General features: G+C 39.9%; 1 protein-coding gene across 2 annotated transcripts in view; it reads right to left on the reverse strand.

The window, feature by feature from the left end:
- LOC311515317 (uncharacterized protein) overlaps positions 1-17,012 on the reverse strand; it is a 53,986-nt gene continuing 36,974 nt past the window's right edge. Inside the window, exons 5-8 of one of the 2 annotated variants that reach the window (XM_084618309.1) lie at positions 8,317-8,352; positions 7,322-7,398; positions 1,165-1,792; positions 1-576 (exon numbers count right to left, since the gene is read on the reverse strand). In XM_084618309.1, the coding sequence (XP_084474435.1) occupies positions 497-576; positions 1,165-1,792; positions 7,322-7,324 (711 nt within the window). In that variant the 5' untranslated portion in view covers positions 7,325-7,398; positions 8,317-8,352 and the 3' untranslated portion in view covers positions 1-496. Of the gene's footprint in view, positions 577-1,164; positions 1,793-5,720; positions 5,934-7,321; positions 7,399-8,316; positions 8,353-17,012 lie in introns of those variants that run through there. The other variant, XR_014710101.1, reaches the window with a different exon arrangement.

Genomic DNA, 17,012 nt, shown 5'->3' on the forward strand with positions numbered 1-17,012 from the left:
GACTACCAAGGTAGCCCAGGAGGGGTGGTGGAGGAGGGAAGGAAAATGCCACACAGCACTTTAAAAGTTTACAACTTTAAAATTTATTGAATGCCAGCCTTCTTCTTTTTGGACAATCCTCTGTGACGGAGTGGCTGGTTGGCCGGTGGCCCCCGCACTGCGTTCTTGGGCGCCTGGGTGTGGAGGCTATGGAACTTGGGGAGGAGGGCAGTTGGTTACACAGGGGCTGTAGTGGCAGTCTGTGCTCCAGCTGCCTTTGCTGCAGCTCAACCATACACTGGAGCATACTGGTTTGGTCCTGCAGCAGCCTCAGCATTGAATCCTGCCTCCTCTCATCACGCTGCCGCCACATTTGAGCTTCAGCCCTCTCTTCAGCCTGCCACCTCTCCTCCCGGTCATTTTGTGCTTTCCTGCACTCTGACATTATTTGCCTCCACGCATTCGTCTGTGCTCTGTCAGTGCGGGAGGACAGCATGAGCTCGGAGAACATTTCATCTCAAGTGCATTTTTTTTTCTTTCTAATCTTCACTAGCCCCTGGGAAGGAGAAAATCCTGTGATCATTGAAACACATGCAGCTGGTGGAGAAAAAAAAAGGGACAGTGGTATTTAAAAAGACAGATTTTATAAAACAGTGGCTACACTCTTTCAGGGTAAACCTTGCTGTTAACATTACATACATAGCACATGTACTTTCGTTACAAGGTCACATTTTGCCTCCCCCCACCACGTGGCTACCCCCTCAACCCACCCCCATCCCCGTGGCTAACAGCGGGGAACATTTCTGTTTAGCCACAGGCAAACAGCCCAGCAGGAACGGGCTCCTCTGAGTGTCCCCTGAAGAAAAGCACTCTATTTCAACCAGGTGACCATGAATTTTATCTCACTCTCCTGAGGATAACACAGAGAGATAAAGAACGGATGTTGTTTGAACGCCAGCAAACATACACTGCAATGCTTTGTTGTACAATGATTCCCGAGTACGTGTCACTGGCCTGGAGTGGTAAAGTGTCCTACCATGAAGGACGCAATAAGGCTGCCCTCCCCAGAAAGCTTTTGCAAAGGCTTTGGGAGTACATCCAGGAGAGCCGCGAATGCCAGGGCAAAGTAATCCTTTCACATGCTTGCTTTTAAACCATGTATAGTATTTTAAAAGGTACACTCACCGGAGGTCCCTTCTCCGCCTGCCGGGTCCAGGAAGCAGCCTTGGGTGGGTTCAGGGGGTACTGGCTCCAGGTCCAGGGTGAGAAACAGTTCCTGGCTGTCGGGAAAACCGGTTTCTCCGCTTGCTTGCTGTGAGCTATCTACAACCTCCTCCTCCTCATCTTCTTCATCCCCAAAACCTGCTTCCGTGTTGCCTCCATCTCCATTGAAGGAGTCAAACAACACAGCTGGGGTAGTGGTGGCTGAACCCCCTAAAATGGCATGCAGCTCATCATAGAAGCGGCATGTTTGGGGCTCTGACCTGGAGCGGCCGTTCGCCTCTCTGGTTTTCTGGTAGGCTTGCCTCAGCTCCTTAAGTTTCACGCGGCACTGCTTCGGGTCCCTGTTATGGCCTCTGTCCTTCATGCCCTGGGAGATTTTGACAAAGGTTTTGGCATTTCGAAAACTGGAACGGAGTTCTGATAGCACGGATTCCTCTCCCCAAACAGCGATCAGATCCCGTACCTCCCGTTCGGTCCATGCTGGAGCTCTTTTGCGATTCTGGGACTCCATCATGGTCACCTGTGCTGATGAGCTCTGCATGGTCACCTCTGCTGATGAGCTCTGCATGGTCACCTGCAGCTTGCCACGCTGGCCAAACAGGAAATGAGATTCAAAAGTTCGCGGTTCTTTTCCTGTCTACCTGGCCAGTGCATCTGAGTTGAGAGTGCTGTCCAGAGCGGTCACAATGGAGCACTCTGGGATAGCTCCCGGAGGCCAATACCGTCGAATTGTGTCCACAGTACCCCAAATTCAAGCCGGCAAGGCCGATTTAAGTGCTAATCCACTTGTCAGGGGTGGAGTAAGGAAATCGATTTTAAGAGCCCTTTAAGTTGAAATAAAGGGCTTCATCGTGTGGACGGGTGCAGGTTTACATCGATTTAACGCTGCTAAATTCGACCTAAAGTCCTAGTGTAGACCAGGGTTAAGACAGTGAACTCACACAAGGTATTAGATCTTAAGAAATAAAGAATCAAAAAATTAAATGAAAATTAAATGAAAACTAAACCTTTTATCCTAAAACTAATTTCTGAGTAGGGAAACACCTGTCTATATTGATGCTTAGGATCTTATAAGATTACCAGTTAAGATGTTAAAATAAAAGTTAATTATTATGTGCTAGTTAAGCCATGTGTTTCTCATTTAAGATGTGTGATTGCCCAAAACCGCGCAATCTGAGCAATCGTTGAACTTAATACATTTTAAACTTTAAATAATAAATTTAGAAAATGCCAATTCAGTTCAAAATTATGATTCCAAATTACAGCCCTCTAGATAGTTGATACATATACAGGGATAGTTGTGTTGTACTGGGTACAGCATGGGGCTCAGAGTCAGGAGAATGCCACTTGTTTTATGCCCTTGGGTTTGCGACCTTGTTCTGAGATACTGTGCCTCAATTTCGTCCATCCATACAATTGGGCTAACAATGCTGCTAACTCTCCTTGGGGTGGTTGGGGTTGAGTGATAGTGAGCCTTCTCTACCACCTCACTACATGGAAATAATTTTGCTCTCAGCTATGGGCATGGCAAAGATATGGAATTGCTGGTTAGCACTGCTAACAGGGTATTCTTGGGTGGGCAGGTGAAGGAAATGGGGCGTGGCTTTGCCTCCTTACTTACTGGAAAGTTGCACTGAGAGCAGAACTGGCTACCATGCTTGATTAGGTAAAGCAAAGACTACTCATTCCCTAGCTTCTCTAGCTTTCTAAAAGTGTTATGTCATTTAAAGGCATAATGCCTTCAGGCGCCATAGCTCTCCTTCTGCTTCCTCAAACACCACAGAGCAGATCAGGCTCTTAAAGACATAGCTGAGCTTTATATGTTGCATTGAGCTCTACTGTTTTGGTCAAGCCACTTATCTTTTCCCAGTACTATCCATCTGTCCTTGTGTTTCAGTAGGTTTCCCACTCTCTTTTGGAGGAGTAGGATATGGTCTAAAAAGACTTGATAAACTCCCTCACGTGAAGCTATTACAAAAAATAAATAGCCTCACCTTGAGTATTTTGTTCAGATTGGATCAGCCCATTTCAAATAGGATATAGTAGAAAGAGAAAATACCCAGAGATGGGCAATAAAAGTGATCAGAGGCACAGACATACTTCCATATGAGGAGAGATTAAAAAGATGAACATTTAGTATAAAGAGGAATCAATAAGAAAAGATACAATAGAGACATATAACATAACGAGTGCTAGAGAGAAAGTGAATTAGCACTCATAATTCAAAACCAGAGGGAATCCTTATGAAATTAGAGACAACAAATTTAAATCCAATTGTGATGTTGCACTCCATATGTTTTATGGAAATATGTTTATAAGTGTGAATATGATATAACTGGAATATGCTTCATGCAAAAGTTCTCTTGTAAGGTATCTACTGAGTGTGTTCATCCTATTTGTATGAATAGACCATTCTTGTATCTGAAGCTAGAAATATGAAGTATTACTCTGAAGTCCTATTGTAATTATGCAAAGTATGTGCCATTAATCATGGTTTAGAATCTTGATGGCTCCCATTAACCAGGACAATTGGCTGTAAATGGCTCTGTTTACTTGTAAGCCTTCCTGTGTTCATGTGTGTCAGGCCGGAAAGAATGGAGGCTTGGGGTATCACAGGACATGTAACCATATCACCTAGTACTGGAATCCATCTTAAATCTGGTTCTTTTCCATTTAGAAGAGGGGTGGGGATCCAGAGAGACAAAAGATTCCCGTCTTGTGCCAAAGCCATAAAAGGGGGTGGAACAGAACAAAGGGGGTTGCCAGTCATGAGAAATCCCCTAGTTACCACCTGATCTGGAACTAACAAGAACTGTACCAGGGGAAAGGATTGGACCTAGACTAGGAAGGAGTCTAGACTGTGAAAGAAGCTTATTGGAACATCTCTGAGGGTGAGATTTTCCTGTAATCAGTTTCTTAATGTATTAGGCTTAGACTTGCATGTTTTGTTTTATTTTGCTTGGTAACTTACTTTGTTCTGTCTGTTATTACTTGAAACCACTTAAATCCTACTTTTTATACTTAATAAAATCACTTTTGTTTAATAATTCACCCAGAGTGAATGATTAATACCTGGGGGAGCAACAGCTGTGCATCTCTCTCTATCAGTGTTATAGAGGGCAGACAATTTATGAGTTTACCCTGTATAAGCTTTATACAGAGTAAAATGGATTTATTTGGGGTTTGGACCATTGGGAGTTGGGTGTCTGGGTGCTGGAGAAGGTGACTTACTGAGCAGTTTTTGGTTAAAGTCTGCAGCTTTGGGGGCGTGGACCAGACCTGGATCTGTGTTGCAGCAGACTAGCATGCTGGCTCAACAAGACAGGTTCTGGAGCCCCAAGCCATCAGAGAAAATGAGCTCAGAGGCAGTCTCAGCACATCAGGTGACAGTCCCAAGGGGGGTCTCTCTGACCGAACCCATCACACCAATAAAAGGAAAAACTTCTCTACAATATGTAATTAACCTGTGGAACTCCTTGATACAAAATACTATTGAGACCAAGAGCTTAGTAGCATTCAAAACAAGATTAGCCATTTATATGAACTATGTGAATATTATTCACATTTGCATTAGTTAAAACCAAGCATGAGATATCAGCACTCATATTTCAAGTCATAAGTAACTGTCTGGGGCTGGGAAGACATCACCCACAGGCAGAGAACAGCATAATTGTCTCTTATTGAGGTTTTATACCTTCCTTTAAACCAGAGTGTTATCCACTGTTGGGAGCTAGGGTATGGGAAAAGATGGAAAATAAAACCTTTCCCAGTAATATGAAGTAATATTTTTGTTTTCTACTTGTTTTTGAATGGAAAATTGTGAGGCTGAAGTTCTGATGAGCAGGCTTGTCTGGTGATGTACCATTGCCTCAGAATTTGCACAGCCACACAAAAAATCCTCTCAGTAAACAACCAGCAAAGACTAAAGGAACACACTCTGAGCCACATCCTCTGTCAGTGTAAATTGAAATAGGTTAGGGACTACCCCAGTTACGCTAGCTGAGGATCTAGGCCTTTGTTTTCTGTTCCTTTCAATTTTATTGCCCTAGTGGTTTTAGTCTGAAATCACACCGTAGGCTAATATAGTGCCTCCACTGTTGAACAAATATCTTGGTTTAACCAATTATTATTAACCACAGTTCAAGGAAAGCAGTAACGTTATCATTCTTGACATGAGTTTAGTTACTTGTTCAAAAATTAAGTTTATTTTAATGTTCTTATTTTGTGGAGAAAAATATTTTTGTTTTGAAAATTAAGTCTGTCAGAGACAGGTGTGCTGAATGGAAATAGTTTATTTTAATTAACTATAAATGTAGTGTTACAGGAGGAAAATATATGAATAGTGTATACAGGACACACGTTGGGTGCAAATGTCTTCTGTTTTGTTTTTTAAACACTTATTGTAAGAAAAATCTCATGGACGTGCTTGAGAGTTGAGAACCACTGAAATATTATTTTTTCCAATGTCAGCTACTGTTAACAAGACCCTATATTCTGCTTTTTCCAGAAATGCCCTGTTTTTTCATATGCTGTCTTGGTATCCCAGGAACTTCTTTCTGAGACACCTAGGATATCCTGGGTTTTTCATTTAATCAGTCAACATGTTCAGATTTTTCTCTTTATAATAAAATGTTTGTTCAGGACATATTGCCCTACTAAATTGAATTTGCTCTGTGTTTACCAGGAGCAAACAATCCAGTGGAATGAGTGTTCTGTGTGATGAACAGTATCTGGGGTGAAAAGAAAAAAGTCTGATGAGTTTATATACTATCAGAACTGTTCATTTGCTCAAAGTAAAAGTTAAGACACCTGTTCATTGTTTCATGATAGATTCATTCAGAACATTAATACTTTGTGGGGAAAAACACCCTCCAAAAATATGCATATGTGGCTGCTGAGTCGGAAGCTGGCAGTAGTGACACCAATATACTTTTTTTTAAAGTATAATATTGTCTTTTGAGTGAATAGTTTGCACTCTCAAAAATATTGATAGAATAGTCGTTGATTTTTCAGCTTCAAAATATGAGCCTCTTCGCTATCATGAAAATGTACAGATGGTCTTTTTTACAATACGTATCCTTTATTTCATTATCCATAAAGCTCTGTGTCAGTCCTTATGGTTTATCATTAAAACCATAGAAAAGGACATTTTCAAATGCATATTTCTGACTGATTTTGTGCTCCTATGTGGTCTGAGCTAAAGCCCACTAAAGTCAATAAAAAGACTCCCATTGATCTCAATTAGCTTTAGATGAGGCCAACGGTAACAAGTCCCTATAGAATACTTAACACATGGATCATTGACTAAATGGCTCCTGTGGAAGCATCATTTTCAGCTATATTTGATCTGTCAAGTCAGAATTCCTTAGTTGTGTGCATAGTCCAGCCATATACTAAAATCAGTATAGGAAGTTTTCAGAGTAGCAACCGTGTTAGTCTGTATTCGCAAAAAGAAAAGGAGTACTTGTGGCACCTTAGAGACTAACCCGTTTATTTGAGCATAAGCTTTCGTGAGCTACATTATGCATCCGATGAAGTGGACTGTAGCTCATGAAAGCTCATGCTCAAATAAATTGGTTAGTCTCTAAGGTGCCACAAGTACTCCTTTTCTTTTTATAGAAAGTTTGTTGAACAAAATTTACCACTGCCTTTCAGAATGAAACAACACCCTCTTTCAGTTATTGTTTCCAAAATACCCCAAACCACTGACTAGCTTATATGAACTGGAATGTTCAGTTTAAAAATATAAAAGCTGGTTTTGAGTTATACAAAGACAAAGCAAGAGCAGAAACCACGAACTTCACAATCCTCACTGCTAGCATTTAAAAATGTATTGAGATTTTGATGTTTAAAAAAATTCTGTGAATTTTCAAGCCTGAAGGGTAGACCTTCAGCTTAGTAAAGCACTTTCTTTTGTCTTATCAGGGGTCCCAGAATTGATGAACCACAGCCAATAGATGAGGGAAGGGCACTGGTATGAAAATTATTGCTAATTTTAATGTCAGCTGAGAGTCCACAAAAGGAACAAGAAGGAAATGCTGGTAGGTACCCACCTTCTTCTTAGTAAAGTAATCAAGGTTTAAATAGGTTAAATAGGTTGACAAATAAATACTATTACCATATTTGGTTGCAATAATGGGTTCCAAATGCTCCAGGAATATTGCAGGTCTGAGAGGACTTGTTCCTATTTGTGCCCTGAAAGAAGGTACTGAGTCTAGTAGGTTTGCAATTTAAAAGGAGTAATAAAAAACATATACTCATATCTAGAGTGCTGATTTCTACTGGATGAATTAATGAGTGTACACCACTTTGAGGATATTGGGCCAGTTTCTGATACCAGTAATAGTGATGTAAAGCCAGTGTAACGGAGAGCAAAATCTGGCCAATGAATGCTGTGTAATAGCTAATCAATGTATTAATTGCCTTGAAATTCTCTGAGGGAAGGTTGGACAAAAATACTTATTATTATAGAGATTACTTGGTAGCAAATGCTATAGTAAAATTTTCATAACAGTTTTGACAAACTGTTTGCAAACACTTATAACTTCCTGAAAACATCACCACTGACTCCTGGGATTCCCCCTTTGTCACAGTGTCAGAGATTGTGGTGGGTCAGGGACACAAGAGAGAGGGAGGGAAAAAAGCTCCTGGTACCCTCCCCAGCCCTGAGGTTCTACAATTAAAGTTTTAAATAGTTAAAATAAAAAAAAGTGAATGCATTTTTTTTTCAAGTTTGGGTGCCTACAGTTAGGTACCTATATAGGATCCTAAATAAAGCCATGATCTGGCAAAGCACTTAAGAACATGCTATATTAAAAACAATTCCCAAACCTTGAGGCAGTATAGCCTGGTAGATAGAGCACTAAAATGGGACTTAGGAGAGTTTTATTCCCTATTTTGCCACTAGTCTGCTGTCAATAGGGCTGTAGGTGTATAAGGCACCTTGAGTCAATTTCAGATTTAAACTGGTGTAAATGAGAACAGAATTTTGCTAATTTTCATTCATTGGTTGCATGCATTTAAACTTTTGATGTCCCTCTGCATGTCTTCATATAGGCAAGAAACATTCAAATATCGAAAAAGTAATGTAAAGGACAAATGAACCAGGCTTACCAGTGGTACAGGAGCCAGGGGTATTGCCTTCTGCTTCTAATAAAGTAAAAGAAAAAGGGGAAAAAAAGTTGATCAGAATAAGAACTCAATGAGTACAAATGGAAAATAAAGAAAACCACATGACCACTACTCTGTGATTCCGTGTGATCATGCCAAGACATTACAAAATGGTCATTATTGTCGGAGATGTTTTCTAATGTGGTATTAGTTATATATTTTACTTGTGCTAAGCCTGGTTGCAACCATTTCTTTACTTTAGCCCGCTTGGTGAATCTAAGAGTGAGTCATTTTCTCCTTACTCACAGGAAAGCGATTGAACAATAAATAGAAAGTGATAAGTGTTACCATTGGTATGAAAGTCTGTGGGTCTACTGTAATATTTTATGATACACAATGAGTAAATAAATAATAATGTATGGTTATCATTATGGATTACGTAGTAATAATGTAGTAATGTAGTAATAATACATTGTAGTTTCATAAGAGCTAAGAATAGCAATGTGCTTGTGTGACACGCTGTATCTCAAAACAGCACCCTGGAATCCCCATACTCACTCCTGTCATATAATTATGATATATTTCATACAAAATATGCCATGTAAGATATCATGTGAAAGGTCATGATCTGCTGAAACCCATTGTTCTATCCAAATATGTATATCATTATTGTGTATGAAGTTATGAGATTTTGCTGTATGGTTGTTACCGAAATATGTTGTAAGTTTGAGAGTCTCTGCTGCTAGGTGGAGTAGGGTGTTAAGCGACCATTAATCAGCAGGGGAGTTGTAAACAAGGGGTTTAGAATATGGTAAGAGGGCTGCACAAGCATCACACAATGAGGGATTGCTCAACTCTGTGACTCAGCAAAGCCCACCGGGACATGTCTGGGCTAGTGTTTTCCAGGCACGTGGACTGAGGATATAATATCGGGACAGTGGTATCATGCTTTGACCTTTCTCCGCCCCCCACCTACTCTGGAACAACAAGAACACTGGGAAGAGAAAAACTTGAACTGAGGAGACTGGTCTTAGGCTTAAAGGAGAAGCCTGTGTATTAAGGACTATAACCGACCTGCAACATCCAATGGGGTGAGAAAACTGCTTGATTCAAATACTGCCTAGTCTAATATGGTTTAAGATTTAGACTGCGTGATTACCTTTTATTTTCTTGGGTAACCATCTCTGACCTTTTGTGCCTCCCACTTCTAATAACTTAAAATCTATCTTTTTATAGTTAATAAATCTGTTTTATATTTTACTTAAAACAGTGTGTTTTGGTTGAAGTGCTTGGGAAATCTTAGCTCAGGTCACAAAGGCTAGTGTGTATCCTCTCCACATCGAGGGAGGGGCAGACTGGGTAATGAACTTACACTGATCAGGCTTCTGACCAGGGCAAGATGGTACAGCTCTTGGGGTACAAGGGTGTGGAGTTGGGTGGAACTGACTAGTGTCTTTCTCTGTGTGATTCATGAGTGGCTCATTCAATCTAGCTGGGTGTGGGTCTCCACATGCTGTTGTACGGAATGATAATAGCACCCGGAGGGGTTTGTTGCTTGTCATTAGCAAAGCATTGAGAGAGAGAGCCCAGGCTGCAGAGTTAAGAGGGCACAGTGGTACCCCAGTTCCAGGCTGTACCCTGGGGATCCAGTTACAGCTTGGAATGGCTATTCTTGCAATTAAGGGTGTGTTAGTTATTGGGCTGTGTGAACACCAGATGTATTGGTTCATAGTAAGTTTTGGACAATCTTATATTGTACGAGTTGCCTGGTTTCATGACCTCCAATTTAACTTTAGGGTTTATGGGAATCTGAATACTCAAAGCTAAAGTTCATTTGACAAGATTGTATTTGTTAGAAAACTGATGACTCATTCAGATTTTCCTTCCCTCCCTCTGGTCACTTGTCTTCTGGTGGAGCAGATTCAATTGCTCCTATCAGCCTTTCCTCTTTAGGGTCTTCAGGCAGTGGTTAGCAGGCTTACTCTTGGCTCTTGGATATCTGATTGGTCTGTCTCACCCATTCTATTTATTCAGTGAGCCAGCAAAGTAGGCCTGCTGAGTCCAAATCTTCATTATCAAGCATCTTCTGAAGAATTGGTGTTCTGCTTGACTTTACCCCTTTCTGCAACAGTGTAAGTGGAAAGGGCTTGTGCTTCCTCTGCTATTAATACTACTTGGTTGGTCTTAAAACCCTTGGCTGGCTCTTGAACTCATGCCCCAGAATGCACTGGGATTTAAGGAAATCCCCACTCTCTCACAAGTTTGGAATTTAGTTTCTTAACATTCATGTGCTTGTATTTCTGCTGTGTCTCAGTCATCAACTCCACCACAACTAATTGTGAAGTCACAAATAGAAGACTGTGACTTCAGATGGAGAATAACCAGCAGATCCAAATGAACTTTATCAATGCAAATGACCCCTGTAATAAAAAGAAAAAAAAATAGATAATGCCTGAAAAGAAAAAAAAGAAAAAGAATTGGTTCTAAACAAATTTGTTCCCCCTCCGATAAAAAGTTTCCAAGAATTGTCAAGAGCATTTTAAAAAGTTTTAACTAAGCATGAAAAAGTCAAAGACATTTCCTGCTTTGATGAGAAAAGTTCCTAACTAAATTGCACTTTATGAGAAATACCTGATACAATAATAAACCTGATAAAATCTGCACTTATTTTATTACTTTGTAACAAATATGGATTATTGGTTAATTCCTTTCAAACAAATAGCTGATAAATGAAACCTGTGAAATGACAATCAACAGTCAATGTACTACAAGGCAAGCTACTCAGAAAGAACATATCAAGGGAATGTCAGCCATTGGACTTGCCAAGATAACAGGGAGATGAATAAAAGAGAAAAAAAACAGTGAAAGTTGGGAGGGAAGAAGGAACATTGGGGAGCCATGATGTTACTTGATCTAAGAGGAAAATGACAAGGGCATAGAATCACACTTTTTCATGTCAGATGAGGAATATTGTAAATATTGGGGATGCAATTAAGAAGGCACCTTCATAAAACAGTGTTAAGCATATGTACAGTACAAAGGAGTATACTTCATCACTTTTTTTGAGGGCAAGTTCTGCTCTATAACACTGGTGTAAATCTGAGGTAGTACCATGAAGCCAAAGGATTTAGTCCACATTTATAGTAGTATAATTGAGAGCATCATTTATTACTTTGTGTTTTTATGAATTAGCTCTTTCCACCCCTGCATCCACCAACAAAGTTGGCACAATGATTGATCAAAGAAAAATATCAAATATTGTGTTAGATCTTTTTTTTTGTATTGCTAAAAAACAACAGTTCATCTTACCATCATTTACTAACATTACTTTTAGAAACAAATATTGTTATAAACTACAAACAGTCCAGTTTCTGCCAAATAATGTATGACCATTTTTTTCTTTGCATTACAAGCTTGGAAACACGGAAGAGATGAGAAAATATAGTTAAATGTAACTTGTGGTTTGAGTTGGTTTCACACATCAAGACACCACCCAAATCCATCTGCTAGCAAACACTGTACTTTAAGTTGCAAACCCACTTCCAGCAAGGACCCGTTTTCAGTTGCTCAGACTTTCTGAAAAATTATCCTTTTACGTTGAAACTTTACATGCTTGGTCTCTGTCCCTCCTTTAACAGGAAAGGGAGAACAATCCATTGAGTGAATTTTGTGGAAAATATTTTTTTCCCCCAACATAAAAAACGACTCACGTGTTTTGGTTTACTCACACAATGGTCAGTCTTTCTAGGTGATAAGTGTTCTGGTCCCAATCCACAAAGTACTTAAGGGCTTTCATATATTTTGAACTATAATATATTCCTACAAAATGTAAATACATGTGGAAGATACGATGCTATCTACATTAGAGCCTAGATAATATGACAAAGGGCAAATTAGAAATGCATAGCTAGTTAGCAACACACAATATATGTTACCTGGGAAAAGGTTCTTTTAACTAGTTTTCTAATTACAATATTAATTATGCCACAGGTCCATTTAGACTCAGTTCATGTGACAAGCTTCTATGCCTACATCTAAGGATTTCAAAAGCAGAGAATAGTAGAAAAATTAGGTCAAGGAGAACAAAATGCACAAAAAGTCAGGATGGTAATTTTCTCTGCCTCCCCACTTAGGAAGCGATGCCATCTTTCCACATCTGCTGCTTATCTGATAAAAGGTTTCAGAGGAGCAGCCGTGTTAGTCTGTATCCGCAAAAAGAAAAGGAGGACTTGTGGCACCTTAGAGACTAACAAATTTATTTGAGCATAAGCTTTCGTGCAGCATCCGATGAAGTGAACTGTAGCTCACGAAAGCTTATGCTCAAATAAATGTGTTAGTCTCTAAGGTGCCACAAGTACTCCTTTTCCTTTATCTGATTAAACGATCACGTATGCTTCTCTACAAAGACTTTATCTCCTGTCATTGACAAAATGCCAATTGCTAACCAAGAAAAGCATTATGTGATCACCTAAGATAATTAGTAAAAACAAAACTAACATTCTGGGTAGTGTTCTCAGAAAACAGCAGAAAACCACACACTGTCAGCCTAAAGATAGCAGGTCACAAATAAAGGCAGCCTCAGCAGATGTTTCTGGCAAAACAGCTCCCTCAGAATAAGAATGTAAAACAATATTTATGATTCTAGTGATATGGGGCCCAATCAAAAGTCCACTGAAATCATTATCTTGCCATTGACTTTCATGGGCTTTGGATCACACCCACATAGTTTGGTGTGGTGAGGGGTTACAATGGTATTAATTTTACTGTCAGGGAGGAAAATATAAATCATTAAGAATAATCCCAAGAAGCTGTTTTCTCTGCTTGTTTTTCATTTCATGCGCAGATGCAAAGGAAGGCAGGTGGGAAGAATTCTTACCTCTAGGTTGTGGAATGACTAAGGGCTGTTCTTTGGAGGTTACTTGAGCCCAGTGCCGACAGCCTCATATGTGGTTCCCCTGAAGTGAGGTGGAGAGTAGATTTTCCATAGCTACAGAACCTCTTGCTTCACACCTGCCCCAGCTCCTTTGGCTGCTCCAAAAGGACATCCCCTGGAATCTACATCCATGCCACTCTGGGAGCGCCTCCTCCTAATTCAGGAGAACTACCCTATGCAGATTAGTTCCATCCTATTCACTTACCAACCACTTTGTAGAAAATAGGGGGTACTTCAGAATCTATCACCATGCTTACAAATAACAAGTGGTGGGAACTGAATGGCTTGGGGAACTGGTAATTTATTATGGAACCTTTCAACATTGATGAAAGGTTTCAGAGTAGCAGCTGTGACTCACGAATAAGCTCACGAAAGTTTATGCTCAAATAAATTTGTTAGTCTCTAAGGTGCCACAAGTACTCCTTTTCTTTTTTCAACATTAAGTCATTGGTGTGAATGTGATTCAGGCTGGTAGTGAATAACAATTGCTTCCATCTGAGTTTGCTTGTTCAATATGCTGAACATGGGTTGCTCTCATTTCAATTCTTTATGGCAAAGGTCAAGGAGGGGATTTTATCAAGCACCTAAAAGTGACTTAGGAACATCAGTCCCTAAGTCATTTAGGTGTTTCTGAAGATCCCACCCCAAGATTTAAAATAAATAGATGCCTAAAGTTAGGTTCTTATGTCCATCTTTAGGTCCCCCTAAATAAGTACCCCCTATTTTTCAGTCCTTAGCATCCGACAGCTTCTATTGAACTTTAGATTCTTAGTGCTCAGCACTTCTGAAAATCAGACCACTTATTTAAGGACCTAAATATGGACTTGGGAGCCTAACTTCAGGCACTCAGTTTTGAAAATTTTGGCCATCATGTTCACGTCACAAAACCACTGCTGCATCTGGCACTCCTGTTGGCAGTCTGGAGGAGCCTGCATTGCTACTGTACTGTGCATTCATTCTTTTCTGCACCTTTTATCAGCACAAAATTCACGAAAGCATTTTTTTTAAATCCCAGTTAAAGATTTTGACAGAACGGACACAAGTTCAACAGATACAAACATCTTTTTGATCTTTGTTATTCAGTTACAAAGCAGCAAACAAAAATAAACACTTTCCAAAGTGTTTTTCTTACCACTTAGCCACATCCGACTTGATATCCATCATGCAGAGGAGCAAAACCTGCAATGGAGCACTACCTTTATTTGTGTAAACTGAGCAGAAGTCATCTGCTTAGCCTTCCACGGAATAAATCAAATTAGTTTCACTTAGGCTGACACCACTGCTTTGTTATTCAGGTCTAAATGATTTATGTTTAGTTTTGTGGTCACGTAAGTCTTCCAGTCGGGAAAGACAGATTGGTTTAAAAGTGTCAGGCTTCCTTTTGCAATTTTTTTTAAAGCTCAAAATAGTTTTTGCCTGTGTGAAAACATTATTTATTACACGACAGATGTCAGAATAGTTCAACTTCTATCTAGCACATGAAAATGTTGGGCACCCTCTGTCTGACATAAATTCTTCCGAGGACTGACCCCCGTGCAGCTGCGTTGACTTCATTGGGGCTGCATGAAGAGTTGAATTTGGTTCCTGCCCAGGCAAAGGGAACAATCCCATAACATTTAATCTGATTTTAATTTCATAACTAAAAAAGGGGACACAAACGTGCATACATCAGATGGGGCCAGCTCTTCAGCCCAGCCTTAATTGGCTCTTAATTTTTACTCCTGCAGTTTGTGGGCACAGTCTGGCACTCAAAAAAGTATTTGCAGACACAGCCAAGTATATAGATGTCTAAGTGACCCAAACTGTGCCTGTGATTAATTGCAGGCACAAAAACTAAGGCTGTTTTTAAAAATATGGCCCTATATAGATAAATAAAGTAAAGATGCACAAAATGGCTTATTCATCATTCCTATTTGATATGTTAATATATATTTGATGTGTTACTATTATATATTTGGCATTGTGATGAAGAGCTCCCTACAGATGCATAGAAATATGAAAACAAATACACAAATATGTTTTCAAAATCAGCAAATATCTTTTGTTGGACAAAATAGTAGCCAAGGAATGGGATAGACCCATATTGCAAGTAGAAATATGGTGTACAGCTAAAATTCCCAGAGATTAATTAAAATTGCAATTGCAAATACGGTAAACACACTTGAAAGGTTCATTGCATTTGGAAAGATTATACTAGTAAGAAAAATATTCCTCATATTTAAAATGAGGAATAACAATGGAATTGGTGAACTTGTTCCAAATGGGAGAAGTATTTTAAGACCACTCTAAATCAGGAAAATAGTTTTTCCCTTCCTAAGGAATAGAAGGAGATTTCTCTGGGACACACAATCTAGTGTCAGGGAAAGGAGTGGTCATGTCTAACATACAACCTCATGATTTCAGTGCAGGAAAAGCAGGGATTAGAGGATTGGGGACTTCCCTGGCTTTTTGAAGCCCTGTTCCCAAACAACTCCCTTCTTCTCTTTGTTTAGTGAACAGGGTACAGCAGGAGTAGCTGGCATCCGACTGAGGAATTATGGGAGGTTCCAGCTCTCCTGGTGGTATGTGGACAGGCGAAGCACCTGTTGGAAGAAGAACTACTGTCCCAGCCTGGAGCAGAGCTGGTCAAAAAAATGCCAATTATTTTTCATAGGAGATTTTGAAAATAAAGTATTGTTTACAATTTTCCACTAATTTTTTTCTGAATTTTCAACAAAAAATGACTTTTGAAAAATGGCTTTGGTTTTAAAATATTCAATTTTGGTAATTTTTTTGAATTTTTTTATAGAAACTCAGAGTTTTTAATGAAGAATTTTCAGTGTATGGCTTTTCATGAAAAAAAAAAAAGAAAAATTTCAACCAAAATGAAAATTCATTGAACATTTTCAGTTTGGTTGAAAAGCCATTTTTTCATCAAGAATATTTTAATTATAAAAAACGTCAGCAAGCAGTCCTCTAACTGCATTATCTTCTGCAGGAATCTCTGCTTCACACTTCCTCCTCTCCTGTGATCAAGGAAAGAAGGGAAGATGGAGCTGTCTGTCTTTCACCTCAAGGGGGAAGGCAGTGGAAGAATAGAAAATAATAATGCCACCTAGCTCTTATGCAATACTTTTCATCAGTAGATCTCAAAGCGCTTTACATTATCCCCATTTTACAGATTGGGAAACTGAGGTACAGAAAAGAGCAGTGACTTGCCCAACATTTCACTTGTAGATCTGAAATAGAATCCAGGTCTCCTGTAGCCTTCTCCAATGCTTATCCAGTAGGTCACACTTGCCTACCTTTATTTCTTTTTGAAATACTCAGTGAATACCCTACATTGTAGACAATGTTTTCTGAGCAAAGATTTTTTTACTCTTCTTCCTTCTTATTTTATTTTGATGCCAGTGCAGATTGTCTGTTCAGGCCAATGACAGCATTTAAATAAATGCAGCTGAGGAGCTACAAGGATGTACACTTGCACAATCCATACACAGAACACACGCTCATATCCTTCTCCTTGCCTGGCTGTGGGCCTGCTTGGGAACATGAACTCCTTTCGAAGACTTTTCTTCTCTTGTTCCCATTCATACAAAGTGCCATCGGTGCCGACTCTGTGAGTGCTCCAGGGCTGGAGCACTCACTGGCAGCCAAGCTCCCCCCACCACCTCCTCAAGCGTGCTGCGTCTCCGCTCCTCCGCCTGCCTCCCAGCGTTTCCCTCCCGACCACCGCCAAACAGCTGTTTGTCAGCGTTAGCATGCTCCGGGGGTGGGGAGGAGTGGA

This window comes from Lepidochelys olivacea, assembly GCF_965140295.1.
Source record: "Lepidochelys olivacea isolate rLepOli2 genome assembly, chromosome: 2".
NCBI classification, from domain to species: Eukaryota; Metazoa; Chordata; order Testudines; family Cheloniidae; genus Lepidochelys; species Lepidochelys olivacea.